General features: G+C 51.1%; 1 protein-coding gene and 1 long non-coding RNA gene across 10 annotated transcripts; one reads left to right on the top strand and one right to left on the bottom strand.

The window, feature by feature from the left end:
- Positions 1–2,100: 2,100 nt before the first annotated feature.
- Positions 2,101–23,135, bottom strand: DRC7 (dynein regulatory complex subunit 7). 7 transcript variants are annotated; one of them, XR_015145517.1, is made up of 18 exons: positions 23,093–23,135; positions 20,028–20,259; positions 19,255–19,429; positions 18,017–18,142; positions 17,080–17,274; positions 14,991–15,149; positions 13,395–13,613; positions 12,365–12,493; positions 8,948–9,020; positions 8,010–8,138; positions 7,679–7,807; positions 6,481–6,701; positions 5,498–5,713; positions 4,919–5,029; positions 4,721–4,831; positions 3,495–3,819; positions 2,661–2,800; positions 2,101–2,389 (listed from the first exon to the last, which is right to left on the bottom strand). XR_015145517.1 is itself a non-coding variant. In XM_086350838.1 (18 exons), exons 5-18 carry the CDS (start codon positions 17,191–17,193, stop codon positions 2,296–2,298), a joined length of 2,040 nt encoding a protein of 679 aa, XP_086206964.1. In that variant the 5' UTR covers positions 17,194–17,489; positions 18,017–18,142; positions 19,255–19,429; positions 20,028–20,259; positions 23,093–23,135; the 3' UTR covers positions 2,101–2,295. The 7 variants fall into 7 exon arrangements, 6 of the variants coding, with proteins under 6 accessions (XP_086206964.1, XP_086206958.1, XP_086206959.1 ...); XM_086350838.1 differs by having other exon boundaries at positions 3,625–3,819; positions 17,080–17,489; XM_086350832.1 differs by having other exon boundaries at positions 3,625–3,819.
- On the top strand, positions 3,884–6,949 carry LOC147353305 (uncharacterized). 3 transcript variants are annotated; one of them, XR_015145518.1, is made up of 3 exons: positions 3,884–4,106; positions 4,283–4,370; positions 4,770–6,949. It is a non-coding gene; the product is annotated as an uncharacterized LOC147353305 (long non-coding RNA). The 3 variants fall into 3 exon arrangements; XR_015145519.1 differs by having other exon boundaries at positions 3,928–4,067; XR_015145520.1 differs by having other exon boundaries at positions 3,967–4,106; positions 4,909–6,949.
- Positions 23,136–26,913: the final 3,778 nt, after the last annotated feature.

Raw genomic sequence — 26,913 nt, 5'->3', positions numbered from 1 at the left:
TCTCCTTCAGAATGGACTGGTTGGATCTCCTTGCAGTCCAAGGGACTCTCAAGAGTCTTCTCCAACATCATAGTTCAAAAGCATCAATTCTTTGGTGCTCAGCCTTCTTCACAGTCCAACTCTCACATCCATACATGACCACAGGAAAAACCATAGCCTTGACTAGACGAACCTTTGCTGGCAAAGTAATGTCTCTGCTTTTGAACATGCTATCTAGGTTGGTCATAACTTTCCTTCCAAGGAGTAAGCGTCTTTTAATTTCATGGCTGCAGTCACCATCTGCAGTGATTTTGGATCACAATAAACTGTGGAAAATTCTGAAAGAGAGGGGAATACCAGACCACCTGTCCTGTCTCTTGAGAAACCTATATGCAGGTGAGGAAGCAACAGTTAGAACTGGACATGGAACAACAGCCTGGTTCCAAATAGGAAAAGGAGTACGTCAAGGCTGTATATTGTCACCATGCTTATTTAACTTCTGTGCAGAGTACATCATGAGAAACGCTGGACTGGAAGAATCAGATTGCCAGGAGAAATATCAATAACCTCAGATATGCAGATGACACCACCCTTATGGCAGAAAGTGAAGAGGAACCAAAAAGCCTCTTGATGACCGTGAAAGAGGACAGTGACAAAGTTGGCTTAAAGCTCAACATTCAGAAAACGAAGATCATGGCATCTGGTCCCATCACATCATGGGAAATAGATGGGGAAACAGTGGAAACAGTGTCAGACTTTATTTTTTGGGGCTCCAAAATCACTGCAGATGGTGATTGCAGCCATGAAATTAAAAGATGCTTACTCCTTGGAAGGAAAGTTATGACCAACCTAGATAGCATATTCAAAAGCAGAGACATTACTTTGCCAACAAAGGTCCATCTAGTCAAGGCTATGGTTTTTCCAGTAGTCATGTATGGATGTGAGAGTTGGACTGTGAAGAAAGCTGGGCACCAAGAATTGATGCTTTTGAACTGTGGTGTTGGAGAAGACTCTTGAGAGTCCCTTGGACTGCAAGGAGATCCAACCAGTCCATTCTAAAGGAGATCAGTCCTGGGTGTTCTTTGGAAGGACTGATGCTAAAGCTGAAACTCCAGTACTTTGGCTACCTCATGTGAAGAGTTGACTCATTGGAAAAGACTCTGATGCTGGGAGGGATTGGGGGCAGGAGGAGAAGGGGACGACAGAGGATGAGATAGATGGCTGGATGGCATCACTGACTGGATGGACGTGAGTTTGAGTGAATTCCAGGAGTTGGTGATGGACAAGGAGGCCTGGCGTGCTGCAATTCATGGGATCGCAAAGAGTTGTACACAACTGAGCGACTGAACTGAACTGAGGCATCGGTCAGCACTTTACCGAAACTGCTGTTTTTTTCTTTTTCCTCGGGTTCGGTGCTGGCGTGCTCTGAGAACTTTGTCCCTCTTCTCTGGCTTGGACCCCAGCTTGAATCCCACACAGGAGGCTTAGAGGGAAACGGAGTCTGATTCCGGGTCCAAGTCAGTCTTGGAGTCCGGGAGTGCTACCCCCACGGCCTCGATTAATGGATGAGTGCACTGCAGCTTGAGGGGGACCACCAATTTGGATTTGGAACCCGATAAAGGCCGACTTCATTTGGGACTCGGGTCGGGTGGGCTTTGGGAAGGGCCACTACCCACAGAAGTTGGAGGAGCAGAGGCAGGGGTCACACACATGTCTTGAGAGAAAGCCACTGGGATATTGTTTAAAGGGATATAATGCTTATGAAGTCAGAGCCGGGGTTAAGGCTGAGACAGCCATGAAACTCTGGATACGGTACATTTCAGAGCTTCCAGTTTCTCGTCTGAAAAATGAGGGTCTTGCACCCCCACCATGGCCGGGGTGGCCCAGCTCACAAAGTGGGAATGGCAAGCCTAAGGTGTGTGCGCCAGAACTTGGGTTCTCAACGCTAGACTGCAAGTGACTGAATTCCACCGACTCTTCTTATCAGCCACTAATTAGCCATGTGTGGAATGGGGATGCAGTTGCTGTATTAAATAAGATAAGGCTGTAAAGGTGGTCCCAGGCCACAGATAAAGAAGGGAAGGAGAAAAAGGCTGCTGCTGGAGTCTGTGAAACATGAGGTACACGTGGCAAATGGCAAGTGTTTATTTACAGGTAAATTAGGCAAAGCAGGAAGGTAGTGTGCCTGAGTGGATGGTCATTAGCTGAGCATAGGGAACACAAGGGCCAGGCTTTGGGGGAGGTTTCTTTCTCTGGCAGCTTTGCTGAGGCCTCAGGAGGGACTCAGAGGACCACAGGTGTAGGGGGTGAAGAGCATCAAACAAAGACTTTAAGTAACTCCACCAGGCGTGGGTCCTTGTAGAGCTTTTCCTCCAGAGCCAAGTACTTCAGTGGGGCCAGCTCCTTGTGTCTGAAATCACAAGTAGGGGTTACAAAGCTGGTACTCTGAGACTTCCCTGGTGGCCCAGTGATTAAGAATCCTTCTTCCATTGCAGGGGACATGGGTTCAATCTCTGGTCAGGGAACTCAGACCCCACGTGCTGCAGGGCAGTTAAGCCTGCGTGCCACAACTGGAGAAGCCTATGCACCGCAATGAGGACTCAGCACAACCAAAAAAACAAAAGCTGGTGCTCCAACATCCTTGTGGGTCCTCTCGGCTCCCCCTACCCCTGCCTCCTCACCGACTGAGCCGCTGCTCCAGGATACGGATGCGGAACATGGCCTGAGAGCAGTAACTCAGGTATAAGTCTTCATCCTCAGGCGTCAGGGTCACCTGATTCTCCTGATACCACTGCTGCTTCTTCTGCAGCTCTTGAGTCTCCTGTGGGCACGGGGAAGGAGAGCAGGAGGGCTGACCCAGACAGCCCCACAAGGTCAGCCCCGTCACCCCTTCTCCTAGAAGCCAGAGAAGCAGAGGCAGAAAACCTGGGGCCTTGTTTAGAGGGATATATGGCTACAAGGACTTCCCAGGTGGCTCAGTGGTAAAGAATCAGCCTGCCAGTAGAGGAGACGAGGGTTAGACCCCTGACTGGCGAAGATCCCTTGGAGAAGGAAATGGCAACCCACTCTAGTATTCTTGCCTGGGAAATCCCATGGACAGAGGACCCTGGTGGGCTACACAGTCCATGGGGTCAGAAAGAATCGGACACAACTTAGCGACTAAACAACAACATGTCCACAAGGTTAGAGCAGGAGTCAGGACTGAGAGCCACGTGACTCTGGTCAAAGTACATTTTCAGAGCTTCCAATCTGTCGTCTGCAAAATGAGGGTCATTGCACCCACCCCACCCCCACCACCATAGAGCTGTTTGGGAAGATTAAATAAGATAATGCAGGGGAACTACATGGGTGTACCTGACCAACAGACATGAGTCAAAAACTATAGGAGTTGTTATAATGCTCCAGCCAGCCAGCCAGCCACACCTCCATCCCTCTGTTCACTCATCCACCCCTCCATCCACCCTTCCACCCAATAAACAAGGATGAGGAAGGACAGCTTGGTCCTTTGGACACACCAGGCACTGGCCTCCTCCCTCTCTGCCCGATAGTCCCTCACAATCTAAGAGATGGTGAGCCAACAGCCCTGGGCTGGTTTTCCGGTGGAGGATGCTGAGGTCCCCACCCCTGCCAGGGCCCTGGCTGCACCTTTTCAAAGCGGGCCTGGATGAGGTTGGCTTTGTCAATGAGCCGCTGCTTGAAGTCATTGAGGCACTCATCCTTGAGGCGCACGGCCTGCCAGCGTGTGAGCTTCTCCCCAGGTGGGAGCTGGGCCAGGAACGGGGCCAGGTAGTCCAGCTGGGCCTCCACCTGTCGCAGGTGCTCCTCGTGTAGCACGCGCTCCTGTAAGAGGGGGCCGGGGGTTGGCTGGACCAGCAGGGGCCGCAGACATCCCCCAACCAGCTCTATCGAGATGTGATCACACAGAACTGGACCTCAAACCCTCTGTGCTTGAGGCCTCAGAGGGCTCTGCGCTGTCTCCTGAGATCATGGTTATTGGTGACGGCCAACTCTGGTGTCTGTGAGTTCACACGTCTCCACTCGAGCCTCAGTACATACATATCACTCAGCAGATGCTCGCTCGATAAATGGTAATAAAGCATGGTTGTTAATGACGTTAAAAACTGCTGGTGAGTCCCTTTTTTCCCTTCCACCCTGGGGCCTTCTTTATGTGCTGTGTTGGCCGCCAGAGCCCAGTGAAGCTAGAGATGTGGGGGCAGACATCCCCACCTCTGGGGGTCTGAGAACCAGACCTCAGGTGCCCAGTCCTGTCTTGCCAACCTCATCTATTTTTTTTTTTTTTTAGAAATCTCCACTTGGTTGGTAAAGGGGATTTAGAAGCTGGCCTCAAAAAAACCAAGCTGGGTCTTGCAACCAGAGTGGGTAATGTGAAGGTATGTGCAGGGGCCAGAGAACTCAGGCCCGTGGTCAGAGTCCGCTCACTGGTGCTACCAGCCCAGGTCACAACCTCCAGGGAAGCCCCCAAGTGGAGGTCTTGGCTTGGCCATAGCTCCTGGAGGTGGTGTGGGGGGACCTGGCCTGTATCCTAAGCATGTGTTGGGGCATGATCCAGGGAAATGGTCAGCTCACAGCAAAGATGACCACCACGGTGTCAATAACTTCATCACCTCTAAAGGGCTTCTCCCCAGAATCCCTATCAACCTCAGCACCCTGGAGGTGGGGGGGGGGGGCCGGGGGGGTGGGTGGGGGAGGGGTCGGGGGGAAGCCAAGGAGCAGGGCTCACCATGGCCTCCCGGTACTCCTTGCTCTTCTCATTGCGCTTGGTGTCATAGATGGAGATGGTCAGCGTGTGTGCCTCCTCCTCCTCCTCCCGAAGCTTCAGGATCTCCAGCACCTGAGTTGGGAAGTGGGGGCAGACATGGTTAAACACCCCCCACCCCTGCTACCTGCCATCTGCTTACTCTCCCGCAGAACACCCGACCTCCAGCTCCGACTCCCAGGCCTGATGTCTGGACAACTTCTCCTCATTCTTCAGCTTCATCATGGCCTCGTACTGGTAGAGAAGCTTCTTAGTGTGCTCCATCGGCTCCACCTGGAACAACCGCCACATTTACTTGGAGAAGCAGCAGCAACGGCTGGGGTTGTGGGCAGATTCTGGAGCCAGATCTCCTGGGTTCAAATCTTTCCCTGCCATTTTCTAGCTGTGTGACCTCCAGCCAGTTGCTTCACCTCTCTCAAACTGTTGCATCTCTAAAAGCACAACTAGCAACAGAAGAGAAACTGGAGACTCAGAGGGGCCAAGGAATGTGCCAGCAAAGTCAGGACTGGAACTAGGAAAGCCAGCCCTGTGGAGGTGCTGAGATCTGTCACAGCCTTGGTCGCAGGATGGAAAAGGAGACGATTTTCAGAGGAGCTCAAAGAGTATTATTCCCAGATGGGAGGTCTTGATTTTCCCAGGGGCGAAGATGAATTTCCAGGCGGGGTACCAGGGCCTTCCACCCCAGGGCTCTCTCTTCACTCCACCCCATCCTGCCCCTGCCCACCAGACTCCCAAGCCCACCTCGAAGCTGATACACATGTCGGGGGTCATGATGATCTTGTTGCCCTTGCTGTCCACCTCCGTGCGCCGCAGGAACTCGCGCTTGTTGGCCGTGATGTGGTCGGAGCGGCAGTGGTAGCGCAGCTGAATGCGCTCCTCAGCGATCAGAAACACTCGCTCGGCCACGTCCTCGTCCGCAGGCTTTGCAGGGTTGCGGAAGAATCTCTCTGTGATTTTCTGGGACACCAAAACATGCGGAGGAGGCAGGGTGGAAAAGGGGGACTTCTGTGCTTGCCCTGAGGACAGGCGCAAAGGACCCTCAGGGACGCTGGGGTCTGGGGTTATTTGGGGGGTGGGGGTTTATGTAGAACAGCCCCTCCCAGCTAGACAGTGGCTCTCAAGGCCCCAGGGGTTCTCAGTGCCCGGCGCTCCAGCCCTGTGTGGTGCGCCATTTCTTCTCTAGCTCCTTCTGCCAGACTCTGCTTGCCCACCTCCAGAGATGGGGAGCTCACCACCTCTCCAGGCAGCCTGCTCTATCACTTGACAATGCTTACTGCTAAAAAGAGCTTCTTTGGTGTGCAGAAGTTAAATATAGGTGCAAAATAACTTGTGATGATATGGAGGAAAAAGCTACACAATTTAAGGGAAGAGAGTGATACAGGAATTCTACATGCATGCACACACCCACATCTTTGAAAAGACTCTCAAAATCTAATCTATTAATATGTGATAATAGCTGAGAGATGGCATTCTGAGATTTTTTTACTTTTTATAATTTTACATATTTTCCAAGTGTTTAGTCAAGAGCGCGTATACCCACACAGGGACATAATACCTTGGTGGCCCAGTGGCTGACGTCTGGCATCAGACAGACCCGAGATGGTAAAAAAGGAAAGGTCACTCAGTAAAGAAGGCTCCCCGGAGTCGGGGCTCCTCCCCTTCAGGGTAACCTTGGCCCACCAGAGTAGGCAGGCACCCCATCCCCAAGTCCAGCAAGTACTTACCACCATGGGCCGGGGGTTTGACTCTGCGCTGTTCAAAGCCAGCTTCTTCATCCGGGGCCCGAAATTGACATGGCGGTAGGAGAGGAAGTCCGGCCGACCTTGGTAGTGCTCTGTCATCGTCTTGGGCGTCTCCTCCCGCTTGATCAGGCCGTCCACGCGGGCCGTTTCATAAAACTCCATGACACGGTCCATCTCAGGTTGCATGGACTTGTACGAGTGCACTGCGGGGTAGGTGGGGGCCGGGTGACGCCTAGGTGAGCACCCGGAGCCCCTGGCTTCATAACCCGACCCCAGGCCTTGGGGAGAAGCCTCATGTGTGATGTCACCAATGCCCTAGAGCTAGGTGTTTAGGCTGCTTCCAGCTTTTTTGTTATTATAATCAACACCGTGATGAACATCTGTTTGATGTATGTTTTCTTCTTGCCTGCTATTTGTGCAACAGAACTGTTGGTCAAAAAACGTACATAATTGAAAGCTATCATTGATTATTTTGCCCAACCGCTCCCCAGAAAAGTTGTGCCAATTTGCTGTCCTACCAGGAATGAAGGGGAGTCTCTTGCTTACACGTGGTAGGCCCATTTTTTCATTTTTGCCAACTGAAGGGTTGTAGGTTGGTCCCTTATTGATTTTCTTTCTTTCTTTCCCCTTCCCTTTCCTTCCCTCCCCTCCCCTTCCTGTCTCAACCAAGTGAGATTGGTCCTGTTTTTAGATGTATATTGCGCCTATGTTTTTCTTTTGTGAATTCTTGGATTGGGTTGTTAATTCTCTCCCAGGATATGTCCTTCCCTGCTTCCCAGTCTCCTGGGCTTGCCGCCACATGCTCACTGCCACACTTCTGCCCCCTGCATTGCCCTTGTGGGGGTGCTTGTTGGTTTTCTTGTAGGCATCCTAACCCCTGTAAACGTGGCCCGAATGGGTACCTGATCCCAACCACAGCATGGGCTGCAGCCCTGCTTTACCTTTCCTGAAGGAACACTTGTCACATTTCCTTAGATTTTCTGTGCTTCCTCTGACCTCCCACACATCTGCTTTGCTTGGGGAGGCAGGGGCTATTTCGGTAGCTTGCCACCCAAGAACCCTAGCAATAAGGATGCTGGTTCCTCCCACCACGCATCAGCTGCCGTGGAGGCTGCTCTAAGGAGCACATGAGGCCCCCACCCTGGGCTCCCACCCTGGCCTAGTCACGGGGTCCACGCACCGCGCAGCGCCTGGGGGTGGCCCGGCTTGAAGTAGTCGACATTCAAGCCCGTGATCTTGTTTATGTGCTTTAGCTCCAACATGTCCTCCCTATTCTGGTACCACTCCTTCATCTCCAAAGTCTTGGTACCTGTGGGGCCCGATCAGTGTCTGAAGCAGCCAGGCCAGATCCCCCAGCTGCTGTCCCACCACTCCCAGCACACAGAGCACACCAGCAGGGCCCACACTCACACGGATAGGGGTGGTGACATGACCAAGGTCACATAACATGTCGGGGATCCAGCTCTTCTGCCCCCTCCCCTCCAGCCCCGCAGCTAGAGCTGCCCCCTTACACTCCAGGTCCTCGTAGGTGGTGAGGCGGCACACGAGACCGTTGTTGTTGAGGTACGGGGCCCACTTCTCCAGCTTCGCCCTCTTGTACTGTATCACCTTCTTCCCGTTTGGGCAGCGGGTCTCGAACGCTGAGGACACAGAGTGGGCTGGGGTCCTTCCTCCCCAGACTGGGGGAAGGGAAGGCCAGCCTCACCAGTCACTCTTCAGCCTCTGTTCACTGTGCTGTTTGCTCAGCTCCTCCAGCCCCCAAGCCCACTCCAGGGAGGCAGAGGGGACAAGTCACCAGGGCGGCTCCTGCCCTGGAGGACATCTCAGCTTGAGCCTGACCACACCGCACTCTTCCAGACCTCAGCTAGAAACACCATCCCCTCCTGCCCTTACTGTGCTGACTTCTTCCGACCCCTTAAAACTTAGCTTAGATGAGCCTTCCTCCCAGAAGCCCTTTCTGCCCACCCACTCCCCAGCCTCCAACCCCCGGGTTCCCATGACACCCTCTCCAGCCCTTCCCGCCCTGATGGGACAGCCTAGGTCCTCCCCATGGGTCCAGCCACTCCCAGATGGAAATCTCAGCAATCAGCAGAGGTTGGCATGGGGCACAAGCATGCCCTGCCCCCCTGCTTTCCCTGCCCGCCCTGGGTACTGTGTGTAGCCTCCTCCTGGCAGAGTGGGCTGAGGGAGGGGAACAGCTGTGTCCCGGTCCCCAGTCCTCCAGCACCTGCCACACTCCATCACTCTGGGTCTGGTAACTGAGCCCTGTCCTGTGTGCCAGACTAGGGTCAGGCCCCCGGCCGCAGAGCTGAGCGTGTATGGTGGGAAGGAAGAGATGAAGAGGGTGCAGCAGGAAACATGGGGCCGGGGTTTGGAAATGAGGGGTCGAGGCAGCCTCTGCAGGCATCCCGCTGCCACAGATGCCCCCAAAGGTCCAGAGACGCTGTACCTTCGGGGGAGATCTCAATCTGCTCCACCCACGAGGGCGGCATGTCGAAGCTCTTATCCTCATCCTCCTTGCCCTGTTGGGAGAGGTGGGGGTGGGGTGGGTAGTTCTGATCAGGACTGGGCCTTCTGATCAGGGCTGACTTACAGGCAGGTCGGAGCTACTCTCTCACCCCCCAGGGCCAAGCCCCCCAAGGTGGCTTGTCAGCTTCCCCAGCGGTGCTGGAGATCTGACCTGGTGTGACCTGAGACAGAGGGGAGGAGGAGGAGCAGCTCTACCCCTCTACCCACCTGGTACCTGGCGAGGACAGCCACGCCCTGTCCCATATGAACCCCCCCCTCCCCACTTCCCGCAGATGCAGGAGACAAAGCCACAGGCCTTTGGTTAAAAGAGGGGCTTCTGGAGTCTCCATCCAATACCAGCTCAGGTAAAGTCCCTTAACGGCTCTGAGTCTCAGTTTTCTAACTGCTTGGGAGGATTGACTGATAAATGCACATAAGGGTTTGGGACACTGCCTGGTTGCCCTTATTGTTTTTCTTTCTCTCTGAGCCTAGTTTCCCCATCTGGCAAATAAGGCCTAGTCTAGACAAATGAACTCTCTGATGATACCGAAGGCCACAGCTAGCAGGAGATTTCCCACGTTCACTGCACTCGTGAGGCCTTTCTCCGCTGTGACCTCTCTGATGACAAAGAAGGCTCAAACTGCTAATAAAACATTTTCTACAGTCACTGCACTTATAAGGCCTTTCTTCAGTGTGAACTCTCTGATGATTGAGAAGGCTCATCCTAGCAATAAAGATTTCCCACGTTCACTGCACTCATAAAGCCTTTCTCCACTGTGAATTCTCTGATGATTCCAAAGGCCAGAGTTAGCAGTAAAAGATTTCCCACATTCACTGCACTTATAAGACTTTTCTCCAGTGTGGATTTTCCTACCAGAACTGAGGAGGTGCATTTGATTAAAGGAGGTCCCATAGTCACTGCCCTTATATGGCACTTCCCTGCTGTGAACTTTCTGATGATAACAAATGTCAGCCAGAGTTATAAAAGATTTTCCACATACATTACAGGCATAAGGGCTTTCTCCTGTGTGAATTCTCTGATGTCTATGGAAATTGGAGTTGTTGATAAAAGATTTCCCACATTCACTGCACGTAGAAGGCCTTTCTCCAGTGTGAATTCTTTGATAGAAAGAGGATTTATGGGTAAAACATTTTTCACATTGAATGCATTCACTTATAAGGCCTTTCTCCAGTATGACTTCTCTGCTGTTCAATTTAAAAACAATACAAATGAATACACATGCAAAACAGAAACAAACTCAGGTTTAAGGGCTTCACTGGTGGCTCACTGATAAAGAACCTGCCTGCCAATGCAGGAGATGTGGGTTCGATCCTGGGTCAGGATGATCCCCTGGAGGAGGACATGGCAACCCACTCCAGTATTCTTGCCTGGAGAATCGCATGGACAGAGGACCCTAGCAGGCTACAGTCCATGGGGTTGCAAAGAGTCGGACATGACTTAGCAACTACATTGGACAAACGATCTTCAGGTTAGGTAACCACAGAAACTTGCATAAGATTTTCTCGGTTTGAAACTTCTCCATGAATAGATACATGCAAATGCATGGCTGAGTCCCTTTGCTGTCCACCTGAAACTATCACAATGTTGTTAATCGTCTATACTTCAATATAAAATAAAAAATTCAAAAAAGAAAACTCTTCTTGCCAAATTGCTCAGATGTCTGACATCCGCTTGGCTTGTCTGTTCTCATTTTGAGGCCAGCAGGAGGCGCCAGTGGTCCAGGATTTACTGCACAGTAGAGGAGGCTCTCTGGTCTCCAGGGAGAAGAGGCTGAGAACACTCAATACCATTTCCAGGTGGGTCTACACGTCTTTCCAAACACATCACACTGGTGGTCTCACTTGTCCTCATGCAGCCCCAGGAGGCCGAACAGAACTGCCTTTGAGAACCCAGACTTGGGAGCCGGACAGTCAAATCCCAAGTCAAATCCCAGCTGTCACTTATTGGCTGTGTAACTTTGGGTCATTTATTTCACCCCTCTGTGTGTAAGCCTTCCTGTCAGTAAAATGGGGCAATAATAATCATGGATGACAATACTAGTACCCATCACACCGGGTAGCTGTGAAGATATTGGCAAGTTAAATACCTTCTGGCACTTAGAAGGGCTTCCCTGGTGGCTTAGATGATAAAGAATCTGCCTGCAATGCAGGAGACCCAGGTTCGATCTCTAGGTCGGTTAGATCCCAACCCACTCCAGTATTCTTGCCTGGAAAATCCTGTGGACAGAGAAGTCTGGACGGCTACAGCCCATGGGGTGGCAGAATCAAGCATGACTGAGCCGCTTCACAGCACTTAGAAAGGGCCATGTGAGTGTTACCTGGGGGCTGAATTGTATCCCCCCAAAACTCATATGTCCTAGAACCCAGAACCCCAGAATGTGACTATATTTGGAGACAGGATCTTTAAAGAGGTATCGAAGTTAAACTGAGGTCATTCAGTTGAGCCCTAATCCAATACTACTGGTGTCCTTATAGGGAGAAATTAGGACACAGACGCACACAGAGGAAAGAGTGTGAGGACCCGGGGGTGGGCACCCCTAAGGAGAATCCAACCCTGCTGACAGCTCGACTTCCAGTCTTCAGGGCTGTGAGAAAAGAAATTTCTACTGTTTAAGCCACCCAGTCTGAGTTACGGCAACTTTAGCAAACGAATACCCCAGTTATTGCTACCGTGATGTAACTGACCCCATTCCCCCATTTTACATGCAGATGATGAAACTGAAGTTTCCAACAGTTAGGAAGTTTGCTCAAGGTGTCGGAACCAGTGGTGAAGGCATCTGGGCCTCTGACTTCCACTCACAGGGCCTCATGCAGACCTGCCTGGATTGCCCCCGAGTAGGAGATCAGAGATGACCAGGCCAATGACCTTCAGAAGGGCTGATAGGAGGGACAAGCAAGGTCTGGAAGCGTGTGTGGAGAATCATGGCGATCATGCAGGAGAGGCCTGGATGTGAGGGATGGTTCTGGAGCTTGAAAGGGATGGGCTGTGGAGAGGGTCTTATTGCCCTACTCCAAAGGGCAGGGCAACCCCTGAACAGGAAGTGGGCTGTGTGTGTGTGTATAGAGGGGGCCGAGTGGGGGATGGGCAGGAGGCCTGAATGCACATCCCAGACCTTCCCTGCACCATTTGGGGGTCCCGGGCAGGTTGCTGGACCTGTCTGGGCCACAGTCTGCCCATCTGTAAAACAAGGGCATGGTCCAGGCCCTTCTGCTTCAAGGAATCTATAAGTGGTCTATCTGAACTGCCCCGCCCTAGACACATATCTGTGGGGGAAGTGTGTCAGGCTGGCCTGAAGCAAGACAGGGTGTCAAGTCCCCCCACTCCATGGAGGCTCACCAGGTTTTCCACGTCGTCATCATCATTCATCCCCTCATCCTCCTCCTCAGTCAGGGACAGGAAAGGCTTGTCGGTGCCCAAGAGCAGATACTCCCACCTCACGGGGTCTCCCAGGTCGAAGACCAAATCCTGATGGAGAACGGGGTCGCTGAGCACACCCCACAGCCAGTGTACCCCCCTCCTACTCTAAAGGGGCAGGGAGGGGGGCGGGGAACAGCCAAGCCCAGGGTGAGAAGAAACCCAGCTGGGTCTCAAAGGGGCCAGAATGTGGCTCCAGGCTGCCTCTGAGAGTCCTCGCCCGCCCTCCTCATCCCCACAGGGGGACGGAGGCCCTGAGGGGGCTGGGACTCCCTTCCCGTGTTGGTCTCTGGGTGAGAGACTCGGAGACTCTCTGGCCTGGGATAGGCCTGAATGTGGAGCTCATTTGGCATTGTCCTTACAGGAAGAGATGAGGTGTCACTATATGGCAAAGACCGGTTCAAGAACAGAACATTATCCACACTCCCAGAAAGTCCCCTGGTATCCAGTTACCACCTCCCTCCAAACATGTGCACATATTTTTTAACTTCTATAAATGGCACTGAGGTTTTGGGTTTTGTTTTGGCTGCACTGGGTCTTCATTGCCCCAGGGCATATGGGATTTTAGTTTCCCCATCAGAGATCGACCCTGCATCCCTTGCATTTGAAAGGGATTCTCAACCATGGGACCACCAGGGAAGTCCTGGCACTGAGTTTTTATACATAAATATGTATGGAAGTTCATTGAGCTGGACGTGTAGGATAAGTGCATTTTTCTGCATGTGTATTGCACTTCAAAATCAATTGAACTAACAATCCACATTTTATAAGGATACAGAAACTAACAGAGTGACAATAATCATACTGGAATGATTATGTATGGGTAAAGCAGTAGGCCCTGGGTACTCCAGGAAAAGCTCAAAGCCCTCTTGGCTGGTGGCCAGCTCTCCCCACTGGTCACACCCACCCTCCCCCACTGTGCCTGCCACACCCGCCCAGGCCCGCCCAGCACCTTGCAGCAGTTCCAGCAATCCTGCATGTTGACCCAGTAGTTCTTGTGGTTCCAAAGGCTCTCAATTCCCAGGAAGTGATCGTCCTGGGTGCTGTAGCTGCGTGCAGTGAATGGGTCAATGAAAAAACTCTCAGGCACCTCACGTTTCCCCGACAACACCAGGACCCAGGAATGCACACGAAGTCCGTGCAGGGGGTCGGTCTTTGCATTCTCCTGCTCCTGCACGGGAAAGGTGGGTGACCTCGAGGCAAATGGATGGGAAGGGGATCATCAGGGGTACAAACATCTCCCTGGGGCTGAGGAACTGGCAAAACAATCGAATTTTGATCCACACTGCATCTCTGGTTGACTTCGTGACCTTGAGGACATCACCCCACTTCTGAACCTGTTTGCTTATACATAAAATGGGAGGATCTAGCTCGATCTGTGGTTTATAAACTTGACCTTTTGGAGCTCTAGGGTATCTGGGATTTATTGGCTTTCTGTGTTGTGATTCTGGGTGAGATTTCATCCAAAGAAAGATAGGGGGACACCATATGGCTTCCCTATCTGCACCCCTCTGGAAAAAGGGTCACTGTGCCATGTTCATTATTGCATCACCAGGGTCTACTGCATCCCACAGTAGACCCTCAATAAATACTATATGGAAGGAAAGACAAGAAGGGAGGGAAGCAAAGTAGATGAAAGGGATGATGAGAGGGTGGGTGGATAGGAGGAGAGATGGGAGGATGGTGGGAGGGTGATGGGCAGGTGGTGGGAGGGTGGTGGGAGGGTGATGGGAGGGTTTTGGAAGGATGGTGGGAGGGTGGTGGGAGGATGGTGGGAGGGTGGTGGGCGGGTGGTGGGAGGGTTTTGGAAGGGTGGTGGGCGGGTGTGGGAGGGTGATGGGCGGGTGGTGGGAGGGTTTTGGGAAGGTGGTGGGAGGGTTTTGGGAGGGTGGTGGGCGGGAGGTGGGAGGATGGTGGGGGGGTGATGGGCGGGTGGCGGGCAGGTTTTGGAAGGGTGGTGGGTGGGTGGTGGGCGGGTGGTGGGAGGGTTTTGGAAGGGTGGTGGGAGGGTGGTGGGAGGGTGATGGGAAGGTGGTGGGAGGGTTTTGCAAGGGTGGTGGGAGGGTTTTGAGAAGGTGGCGGGCGGGTGTGGGAGGGTGATGGGAGGGTGGTGGGTTTTGGGAGGGTGGTGGGAGGGTTTTGGGAGGGTGGTGGACGGGAGGTGGGCAGGTGGTGGGAGAGTTTTGGGAGGGTGGTGGGAGGGTTTTTCGAGGATGGTGGGAGGGTGGTTGAGGGTGGTGGGAAGGTGGATGTAGGATGGATGTAGAGTGTATGCAGGTATATCTTCAGTGAGCTCCTGGTCTGGATCAAGGAGGACACCAGAACTGCACAGCACACAATGAATTGGCCCAGGCAGCACAGCTCTGTAGTATTAGCATCTGGCTGACCACCACTGGGATGGAGGTGGGGTTTTTGGAAGAGGGAGGAGGGGATTTGAACCTGGAGGCCATAAACACATGGCCTGTGGCCTGCGTCTTTTTCCCCATTCCAAGCAGCCCCTTCTCTGGAGCTGAGTTCATGGCTTGAGGGCTGAGGATGGTGGACCCACCAAGAGGCGTGCCTCCTCCTGCTTCCGCCGATTCTCCTCCTCAGCCTTGATCGCCTCCTGCCTCTTCATCTCCTGTTCCTGCTCAAACCTGCTGGTCAGGTCCCTGGGAGGTTTGATGGCATACTTCTTAGGGGGTGCCTTTTCCTCCTCCTTGACACTCTGTCACGAGACGAGAGGAAAAGGATCGGCAGCCACCCACACTCTTGCTCCTGGAGTCTGCAGGTTCTCTGACCCCAAACACAGAAAGAGCCTCAGCTCCAGACCTGTGACTGTGGGTATGTCCTCCCATTTCCCTAACTGTAGCATCTTCTGCAAAATTCAGTGAGAACCTTTTCCCCAGGCTTGATCTGTCAAATGCAGACAGGACAATGTCTGTATGAGTTGCCCATCCAGGCCGAAGCTCAGGAGGTGTGACTTCTGTTCTTCATCCCCCATGGCCTAGACTAGCTATGATCTGGATCTGATTTAGAAAGTGGGGCAAATTGTCGGGAATCAGATTTTCAGGTTTTACCACTGCAGGGCTTCACATGTTGACTTGAAGTGAGAGTTTCCTGGGCTCGGAAAAAGAACAAAGCCTCTGTGTGTGTGTGTGTGTGTGTGCACGCACGTGCACATGAGCGTGTGTACACAAATGTGTGCTAGGTGGCCAGAAAATGTCCAGGAAAAGACACCACAGAAGCTGCAGAATGGGGACCTGGTATGAGGGAGAAATAGCGAATCTCCACCATTCATAGTCAGACAGACTGGGCCTCAGCCCCCAGGGACCCATTTACCAGCTGTGTGACTTTGGTCACAAAAGCTATTTCATCTCAACACACTCATATGTAAAACACAAGAGCAATCATTCCTACCACGCAGTGCTCTTGAGAGGAGCAACCAAGTCAAGAAACATGTAAGTGGTTTATAGACTGGAATGTTCTCAGCACCCATTAGCTATTGATATCAATTTCATAATTAAAATTTTGGCTGAGCTAAGAGGCCTGTATGTGAGTTCATAGGCCTTTGGAGCCAAAAGCAGTGATGGAGCTTTTTTTGTTCCATCTTTCCTGGGGAGCTGGGCCTGAGAGAGCAGGCTGGGCTCTCACCAGGTGCCTCCCTCTCCTTCTCCACCAGAGAACAGCCCCAGGGGCCCCAGTTGCTCACGCAGGTAACACAGGTGCATGATGCTGGTTGCCTCAGGCCCCTGGATCCCCTGCCCCAAGCTGCAGATACTCATGGGGCCTTGACCCCGGATCACAAAATCCTGGAATCAATCTAGTTCATGAAAAGCATTATCTGCCTGTGCATGCATTCTAAGTCGCTTCAATCATGTCTGACTCTTTGCGACTCTATGGACCGTAGCCTGCCAGACTCCTCTGTCCGTGGGATTCTCCAGGCAAAAATACTGGAGTGGGTTGCCATGCCCTCCTCCAGGGGATCTTTCCAACCCAGGGATTGAACCCACATCTCTTACGTCTCCTGCATTGGCAGGTGGGTTCTTACTAGAGCCATCTGGGAAGTCCTTTTTGCCTGTAGCATGGCTATTTTCCAAATGCACAGAGATGCTTTAATGATTCCTACAATTAAATTCACTAAGAAGTGTTTTGAGTGTTCACAGCTGCCTTGGGTCATTATGGTGTACTCAGTCAGCATATATACAAGCACAACCACTGCCTGCTGTGGTTTGGTGGAGGTTTGGTGAAATTTTGTGCTGTTAAAAAAGGGATCTTTTTACATGAGAAGGGGGAAAAAAAAGACAGAACTACATATCTGTTCATTTGTCTGCTTTTTCCGTATATGAAAATGACTGGATGGCTTTTTATCGCATGCACAGGATAAATTTGGAAGAATTTGGCTGAAGATAGTCGCCATGTGGCATTCACTAATGTGGGGAACACAGTAGCTGCAACTGAGTGACAACAAGTGGAGAGGAGCAGCCAGTTTGGAGGAATGGGCTGTGTGCATGAAGATGCCAAGGGGAGAGAAATCATCAGTGGTTTGATTTCACTGGGCGCGGGTGTCCCAGTTGTAGAGCTCAGCGGCAGGGACAGGCTGCCGTAAGGATGGCGTGTCTCATGTGATGCTGAGGGCAGCAGGGGCCCGGCCGTACCTCCTTGGGCTTCATGGTGAGTGGGCACACCTCCCGAGTTAGGTCCATGTGGCACAGGTCCTGGGAGCCGTAGCCGTTGACACAGTAGGCATCGTAGCCGGCGCCGATGAGCATGGAGCAGAGCAGTGTGCTGAAGTCGAAGCAGTTCCCCTTCTGGTACTTGAGCACAGTGGTCGAGGAGTACAGGTACAAGGGCTGGGCACAGCAGGCTGGTCAGTACAGCTGCCCCCTGCCCCTCGCCAGTCTCCCCAGGGCTGGGCGCCAGGGCCAGTGTGCAGGCTCAACCCCAATGGGGCTCCTCCCCTTTGCTGGTTTAGGGAGTCTGCTAAGAATGGGATGAAAACCACAGCCCCCATCCAGAAAGTGCAATCCACATTTGCCTGTAATTCCAAAGGGCCATGGACTTCTTCCTGGTGGGAAAGACCGTCTGGATGTTGAGGCTTCTGGCCTGAGGATCTTTGATTGGATGTTTTATGGTTTTATTCCAAATTACCCTTACCTTCTACCTCTGTCTCTCTCCTCTCTTTCTCCACTGTGTACATATTCCCTTTTCTCTCCCTCCTTTCACCCTCCATTCTTAAAGAGATTAAGCTGGTCAGAACCCCAAAAATGTGGCCTTGAAACGTGGGTAGCAAGTCCCCCCTTTCCTTTTCCACCTCCTAAAGTCCTGAAAAGAAGACTCTGAAAGCCGAAGGAGGCAAAGGAGTCAAAGAGGTGGGAGTCCAGAGATCAGGCATGCTGTGTGACCTCAGGCAAGTGGCTGTCTCTTTCTGGGCCTATTCCCATCCTCCCTCCCAGCCAGGGGGTCGGTGAGGGGTTCGGCCCTGACAGACTCATAGACTGTGGCCCGAGGCTGGCCAAGCCTCCTTCTCCCGACCTGCCTGGTTTCCCATCTCTGGCTTCGTGGCCTAAGGACGCAGCCCCAGGTGGTACTTACAGGTTTGAGGGGGTCAGGCAAGGGCACCATGGACAGGAAGTCGGAGATGAACTGGGCACAGGTGTCCCAGTTGTAGAGCTCAGGGTAGGGCATCAGTGTGGGCCGGATGGTTGTGCTCACGAACTTCTGCAAAGGGAGAGACCACAGGCCCTGGGGCGATGTGCCACTTGGGAGGAAACCACGGTGCTCCAAGGAAGCTGGAGACCTCAGGATGGGGTTGGGGGCCGCTCTCTAGGCTTCTCTGGGCCGCAGGTTCCTACTCAGGGCCTTGGGAGTTGGAGGAAGGGATTCCCTCAAGGCCCTTCTTGCCCAGATCTAGCATAATCCTGTGCTAGTGATGTGATCACTACCGCATCATCACCACTACCCCACTTAGCGCCGCTCAGTCCCGCATCACCTCCTGACCCCCAGCAACTCTGTGAGGCAGGTCCCACTGACAGGTGAGGAAGCCGAGGCTCTGAGAGGTGAGCTGACTTGTTCAGGTTCACAGTCAGTAGAAGAGTCGGGTCTGTGGCTCTAGACCGCTGCCCAGCGTAGGGGACCTAGTGCTTCTGTGGCCTTTGAGGGGTTGCTCTGCTGCCCTGGGGCCAGGAGCCAGGCCTCTGGAGTCTCCCTCCCTGTGAATTCGAGGAAGGTTTCACCAGCACCAGATCACACATGACCCCACCTAAGGGGCAGCCCCCACTGATGGCTGTAGCAGAAATGCAGGTCCGGGGTTACCAGATCCAGGAAAGAGGGGACTAGGGATCTGGTTGGGAACAGCTGAGTTCCAAGTGCTGGCAGCTAACACAAGGGTTACATCACCAGGTGGGCCAGATCAAACGGTCTGCAAGCCCCTTGTCAACCTATGTATGGGCTGCGGCATTGTAACTTCGCATTCATCTCCTGCCATAGGGCCTACAGGTGGGGAAACTGAGGCCCAGTGAGAATCAGGGACGTGCCCTGGGTCCCAGGGTGGGAAGGAAGGGGGCCAGCACTCGGGTTCTGCCTTTGTCTGCACAGGGCTGGCCTTGGGGGCTGGAGATCGCACTGGCTGTCCAACTGCCCCTTAGGTGGGGCATGGGGGCTCCAAGCCACCACAGACCCCAGGGATGACGCACACCAGGTCTGCTGGGGCCTGTGGGCATTTGAGTTTATATGCTGCCCCCACCACCCTCCAGGAGAGGTCTGTGCTTGGCCCGCCTCCCTCCACCCTCTGTGCTCCAGCCCCGGCCTTGCCCTCTACCACCCGGTCTTACAGGCACTTCGCACTCGTTCAGTGGGTGCAGGAAGAGGGGCACGCGGTCCGGGCACAGGTGGCTGTACTGGCGGGAGAAGTTGTCCGCCACCTGCAGCAGGTGCTCCTCCTTGAGCGTGTTGCTTTGGTAGGAAAGGGGCAGCTTGGAGGTGTCGATAGTGTCCTTGGTGAAGGCCCTGTGCCCACAAGAGGGTGGTATTAGCCTGTGTGGAGTTGGGCCTGGCACACAGGGAACCCTCCATCTACCTTAGCTGCCACCGGCTCTACTCCGTCCTCATTTAATCCTCATAACTTCTTAGGAGGGAAGTGTCATTCTTATCAGCTGCTCTTTTATTTTTTTAATCTATTCTTAATTGGAGGATAATCGCTTTCTATGTTGTGTTGATTTCTGCTGTACAACAACCATAAGGATACATATGTCCCCTCCCTCTTGAACCTCCCTCCCCTCTCCATCATCCAACCCCTCTAGGTTGTCACCGAGCACTGGGTTGATCAGATGCCCCTTTAAACAGATGAGGGAAATGATGCACAGAGAGGCTGAGTGGCTTGCCCAAGGTTACAGTTAGGGAGGGTTAACTCCCTAGGAGTTAGAGACTTGGACCAGACAGCCTGAAAGCATGGTCCTCACTCTTAACCATCTCCTTCTAGGTCCCCGTGCTGCCTCCCAGCCCAGGCATCACCATTCTGACCTGCTCTCTCTCTGCCCAGCCCTGGTCTGACCCCCGCCAGGGTGGCTGGGCCAAAGTCCCCTCCCTCCCTATCCCTGACACTCACAAGAGCTTCTCTGGGACAGAGACCTCAATCTCTGACAGCTTCCTCTCCAGGTCTCTGAGCATCTCCTGCGTCATGGTGGTCTCCTCCCTCCGCACCTCCATCGGCCTCTTTGTTTTCTCTCCCCTCTCGGCCCGCTCAGCTGCTTCTTCTCGCTCCGCCGCCTCTTCCTCCTCCACTTTCTCCTTTAGGACCTCCATTCTGGCGTGTCTATGACTGTCTAGAGAGGAGGTCGCTGCAGGAGGATTAAATGCACTCAGAATGGCCAATTTCAGGCCAGAATGGAGTCAATGACACCAGCTGTGTCCCTGGATGGTGCTTTGATGTGCTTTAGAATTCAGGGGTCCCCCAGCCTCCGGGATCTAAGGTCTGATGGTCTGAGGTGGAGCTGATGTCATAATAATAGAGATAAATTGCACAATAAATGTATGTGCTTGAATCATCCTGAAACCACTTCCCTCCACCCCTGGTCCATGAAAAAATTATCTTCCATGAAACTGGTCCCTGGTGCCAGAAAGGTTGGGGACCGCTGGTTTAGATCACAAAGGGAGGAGGCAAGACCCTCTTAAACGTTCTTTCCATCAGAGAGAAAGTCTCCACGTGGTGTGAGCACACCTGTAACACCTTTCTGACATTTGCAAATTTCCCCTTAAAGCAGAGACGACGCAGGTCACATGTTGAGACTGTTGTCAGGTCAGGAGCAGGTAGCTGAGACTTATTAACCTTGCTTTGCTTTTTGTATATTTATTCCGCCAGTTACTTTCTCCTTCTGGCAGGTGATGTTAGTGCTGTATGGATAGTACTATGAAGTTTCCTATTAAATATATTTATGAAGTCCAGGAAGTCTAAATTCAAAGAAACTTATTCATAATTATCTTTTAGGCCTCTTAGATATGACACCTATATGCTCAGTCACTGAGTTGCTAACAGGGCTGGTTCCCAGTGCCTCACGAGACTGGGTGGCACCATGGTTGGCAACACTGGAGACAAGCAGTTGTTTCCCAACCCAGGTATGGAACCTGTGTCTCCTATGTCTCCTGAATTAGCAGGCAGATTCTTTACCTCTGGCGCCACCTAGGAAGCCCATTCATAATAGCAAGGAAGGAAAAAAAGAAGAGGTAACATCACCAAACTTGGAACACAGAGAGGGCAAGAATGGGGCTGCCTCTAAGGCACCTGAATAAGGGGCAGGTGGCAGTGACACAGCCTACACTCTTCTGGCCAAGCCCTTGTGTCATCTCTCAGGATGGAGGACCTTTGGGTGGGGGGGGTGGAGGGTGGATGGACATTGAAATGCCATATATGCTCATGTGCCCTAGAGAAGGACTTGTCTGCAGCCAGAGAGCCCAGCCTCACTAAAGTGGACGAAAGATCCAGTCCCCTTATAACTTCCAAAGTGATAAGAACACCAGGCACATCTTTTTTTCTTTTTCTGTTTTAGCAAGGCTGGGTGACCCCCTGGATGACTCCCTGATGGGGACCAGTCACCAGAAAGACCAAGCCATGGCTGGAAGCTTGGAATTTCCAGCCCCTCCTCCATTCTCCGGAGAAGAGAGAAGAGTAGAAATGGGCTCAATAGTTGATCAAGCCTATGTGAGGACGCCTCCATAAGACTCTCAATAGTAGGATGTTCAGAGAGCCTCCAGGCTGGAAAGGCAACGTCCTCTTGGGGGACAGAAACTCCTGCACTCAGGACCTTCCCAGACCTCGCACTATGTATCTCTTCACCTGCCTGGCTGTCTGTGTCCTCTACTGTGTCCTTTAATAAACTGGTAAACGTAATGAGGTGTTTCCCTGTGCCTCTCTAGCAAATAAATAGAACCCGAGGAGGGGGTCATGGGAACCCCCAGTTGGTAGCCACATTGGACATAAATTGTGGGTAACCCAGGGACCGACTGCTTGCTTGCTATCGGCATCTGAAGTGAGTGGGAAGAGTCTTGTATGACTGAGCCCTTAACCTGTGGGTTCTGATGCCATCTCCAAGTAGGTAGTGTCAGAATTGAGTTGAATTATAGGACACCCAAATGGTGTCATGGAGAATTTCTTGGGACTTCCCTGGTGGTCGAGTGGTTAAGAATCCTCCTTGCAATGCGGGGGATGTCGGTTTGATCCCTGGTCAGGGAACTAAGATCCCACATGCAGTGGAGCAACTAAGCCCATTCCTCAAAACTACTGAGCCCACGCGTCACGACTAGGGAGCCCTTGAGCTGCAAAGAAAGATCCCACATGACACAATGTAGATCTGTGTGCAGTGCAACTAAGAACTGATGCAGGCAAATAAATAAATGAATATTTTAAAAAGGAATTACTCAGTGAGGGGGAAACTGCGCATTTGGAAACCAGAAGTGTCAGAAGCAAAGGGTTTTGTCTGAGAAGTAAAGGAGACACACAGAAGATGGAAGACTGAGTTTTCCCATTACGGACCCTATGAGGCAGATACTATTATGATACCCACTTTTCAGAGGAGAACACTGAGGCCTAGAGAGGTTAAGTGCTTGGCCTAACGTCACAGAGCTAGTAAGGAGCAGAAATATACATGAACCTGTATATTTCTGGCTCTGAAATCCATGCATTTAAGGGCCTAATGAAATGTAAAAATCCTAGAAGGAATGGATGGTTTAGTGGAGGGGGAGTGAGTAAGGAAAGACATAGGAGGGGAGGAGGCCAAGGTGTCAGTGGGCAGCCACTAAAATGGGCTCTGGGCCAAGGTCACAGAACACGTCATCAGAGGTGGAGCTGAGCCAGAACTTGCAATGCTTATTCCCAGCATCAGCCTGCCCCTTCAGCTAAAGCACAATTTGGGGAAGGCAGTCCCACCTTAAAGTTCCCCCAATTCTGTGCCCAGCATTCTCCCCACCCCACAAGCCCTTCCCTGCGTCTTCCTCCCCAGCAGCAACCTCCTCTTCACCATCACACACACACACACACACACACACACACTGAAAACTTCCCCAGAAAGTTTGGGGTTGAAAGGCCCCAGGCAGAAGAATCCCCCTTACCACCAGCACCCTTGCCCTCCCCCCTGCCAGGTGGGGTTCAGCCACTGCACACCCCAGCTCCCATCTCACCCTTGAGGACAGCCTGTACCATCTGTTAGCCTGTCTCCATAGTAACAGCTTTCAAGGCCGAGGGCAGGTCATGGGAGAGGAGGCTTCTGGGAAATGTAGTCTTTTGTCACTAACCAGGTCTGGGTCCAGGAGACACACTGCAGTGTGTCCCTCAGCCCGTGATGGGCTGGAACCAGCTTGTGTGCCAGTTTGCAAGAGCTGATGGTTAAAGCTTTAGGAATGTTTGTGAACCCATTGATGAACACAGTCATTAGTAAAATTTAAACTACAAAAACATATAAGTAAATAGACTATATTAAAAGCAGAGGTAAGAAATACTCAAAACTCATCACTTCCTAATTATTTTACTGCATTTTATTGTTATCTAAGCTCCAGAGTTTATTTATTCCTATTGTTATCTATACAACGAAAATATTATGTTAGGGTAAGCTACGCCCCATCTTTTTCCAACTCTGTTCAGTGATATCACATAGGTAGCTTAAAATTGTCCATGAGATTATTTATACCACAGAAATTGGCAAATGCTGCAGACAAGGACTTTTTCTCTCATCACGCGTGCTAAGTCTCTTCAGTCGTGTCTGACTCTTTGCGATCCTGTGGACTGCAGCTTGCCCATGGGATTCTCCAGGCAAGAATCCTAGAGATTTCTCTCATCAAGTGTTGTTAAACATTTACCAGGACAGCACTGCTTCTGCTTGCATGGTCAGTATGGCCTTCATCAAAACAGATAAAAACCAGTGTGGGTCCTGGCATGGCCGCCTGTCATGGTGGACAGTCAGGCTGCCCGAGTCCTGGTTCTAGTCAAGGCTGGACCACTGATTTAGTATAAATCTCATGGCACAGAGAAAACTTACTTGTTAGGTTAGTGGCCCATGAAAATGCTTACTTTAATTTCTTTTAAATTCCAAAGAAAAAATGAATAGACCGATAATGCACATTATGAGTCCGCCTGGGATTATATTTGTCTTTGTACCAATGCAGTCACAAAAGATAACTTCTTCTGTTTTGTTTTTGAAGGAAAGGGCCCACAGAACTTGTGATGCCGCCTTGTGGGGGGGAGTGGGGTCCAGAGAAATCGTGCGGATGTCTGGACGAGATTGTATAGTTGCTGCTATTGGTGAAAATGTAGAAATCATCTCAATTCTTGATAATAAAGAATGATTTTTTTTCTTCTGGCTGGAACATTATGCAGTCATATAAAATAAAGTGAGAAGGATAAATTAGATGGAGGGAAAGTTCCTAAGATGGCGTGTGGACTTCAGTCCTGGAGTTCAGCCTGGAATTACCTCTCTGGGGAATTCACCTGGGCGGCGGCCAGGAAGGGAAGAGGAAAAGGAAAATGTGATATGCGCCTCCGGTGGAATGGAACATAGGTCTCCTTTTTCCTTTTGTCTCGTGCAACACCTAATTTCCTCCGCATAGTTGTTTATTCCTCTTTACCCATTCCCAGCCCACATAGGCATCATTCTGACACTCCCCAACTCCCCACCAAATGAGCGTTCTTTCTCATGCTGTCAGCATTTTTAATTGGCGTTAATGATATTGTATTAATACTTTTCTGTTTCTTAGATATTTGCTAAGAACTGTGTATTTAAGATCCACCCACTGGACTTCCTTGGTGGTCCAGTGGCTAAGAGTCTGGGCTCCCAAAACAGGGGGCCTGGGTTTGATCCCTGGTCAGGGAACTAGATCCTGCATGCTGCAACTAAGACCTGGCATAGACAAATGAATAAAGAAAATAAATAAATATTAAACAAACAAACAAACAAAAAGCTGTACCAGACTTTACTAAAAAAAAAAAAAAGATCCACCCACATTAATTTCCTCTTTACTCTCCTAGCCATGGACACCCCACTTTGCCATCAACTCCCATTATTCACAGATAATGCCACACATGTCATTGGTGGAGTCCCTTCTAGACCTGCAAGTGTATCTTTGGGCTAAAGAACCAGGAGCAGGACAGGTGGCTCAGCAGCAGCACTGCACTTTTTTTCAGGTGGTGAAACCTACACTCTCTCCACCTCCCACAATGCCTGAGGGAGCCTGGCACCGTTGCCCCCGCCAGCAGTTGATATTCACTCCCTTCCTGATGTTTGCCAGTTTCGTAGGGGTACAACAAGGTCTTACTGTCATTTGAGTATGTGCCTCTCTGATTACTAAAGATTTTAAATCTGTCTTCATGTGCTAATGTGTTAGCTTCAAGGGTTTCTTCTTCTGAAACTGTCTTTTAAAAACTCAACCCATTTTGCTTTATTGCAGAATTATCTTGTTTGGATTTGCAGGACTTCCAGGTGTTAATCCCTGGTTCCAGATGCTGCAAATACCTCCCTCCTTTCTGTCACAGGTCCACTAACCTTGCCTGTAGTGACCTTCATTGAACAGAAAACTTTAATTTTGATGTATTTGAGTCTATCAGGTTTTGGTCTGACGTTTTACACTTACAAATTTTTGTCTAAGAAATCCTTTCTTGCACTTAAAGTCACAAAAATATGTTCCCCTCTGCGATGACCTAGTCAGGTGGGATGGGGAATGGGAGGGAGGCTCAAGAGAGAGGGGATATATGTATACAGCTAATTCACATTGTTGTACAGCAGAAACCAACACAACATTGTAGAGCAATTATACTCCAATAAAACATATTTTCCTATGTTAATTTTGTAATTTTGCCATGCCATTTAGACCTTTATTCTGCTGGAAGTCCATCTCTGTATGAGGAGTTAAGTAGGGATTTTGTTTTATTTTTCCGCTTACAAAGAGTTAATTTTCCAACACCATCATCAGATCATTTGTCCCTTTCTCGTGATGTCACTCTCGTCATACAGTAAGTCCCCAGGTGTACATGTGTCTGCCACAGAGGCCTCTGTTCTATTCCACTGGTCTTCATGTCTATCCCTGCACAGACTCCAAGTTGAATTTACCACTATGGCCTTGTACACTCTTTATATCTGCAGGTCAGTTCTTCCTTCTGTGCCCTCTTTCATTAAGGATGACTTAGCTATTTGAGGCCTATATGCCTTAATATAAATTTTATTTTATTTAGTTTAAAATTTTTTATTTATTTACTTACTTTTGGTTGTGCTGGGTCTTCACTGCTGTGCATGGACTTTTTCTAGTTGCAGTCTGTGGGCTTCTCATTGCGGTGGCTTCTCTTGTTTCAGAGCACGTGTTCTAGGGCGCACAGGCTCAGGAGTTGTGGCCCACAGGCTTGTTGCCCCGCGGCATGTAGACCAGGGGGCAAATGATCTTCCTGGACAAGGAATCGAACCCACACCCCCTGCATTGCCAGGCAGATTCTTAACCACTGGGCCCCCAAGGAGACCCTTTCATATAAATTTTATAATAAGTTTCAGAAAGCTTAAAAAATGACTTAGAACCTTTATTGGAATTACACTGTATTTGTAGATCAATTTGCAAACAATTTTTATCTTTTGATATTAAATTACTTCTCTGAAAGCATGAAGCAAGTAGGTCTTCTTACTTCCTACCTATTTATTACATTGTAATGAAAAAGTATTAGGAAAGAAGAATCTGGGACAGAACAGAGAGAACCTGGCAGGGAACCACGATGAGGGGACACCCTTCCTGCAGCACACAGATGACCACTGCCGCCTACGGCCTGATAAGGTGTCAGCCAAAGCCGAGTTCCGGCTTAGTCACAGTCACACTGTGTTAGGTGGGCAGCCCTCTTAGCCGGTATCTCATGTAATCATCAGCTTTGTCAGGCAGCTGCCGTTATCCCTGCATTGCAGATTCAGTAGGTGAGGAATTGGTCCAAGGCAAAGAACCTGGACCAAGCAGGCTGACCTCTGAGTTCGTGCTTT

This window comes from Bos grunniens, chromosome 18 (genome assembly GCF_055505025.1).
Source record: "Bos grunniens cultivar Pamir isolate PY7600 chromosome 18, Bosgru_T2T1.0, whole genome shotgun sequence".
NCBI classification, from domain to species: domain Eukaryota; kingdom Metazoa; phylum Chordata; class Mammalia; order Artiodactyla; family Bovidae; genus Bos; species Bos grunniens.
This window is presented reverse-complemented; position numbering and strand designations above follow the sequence as displayed.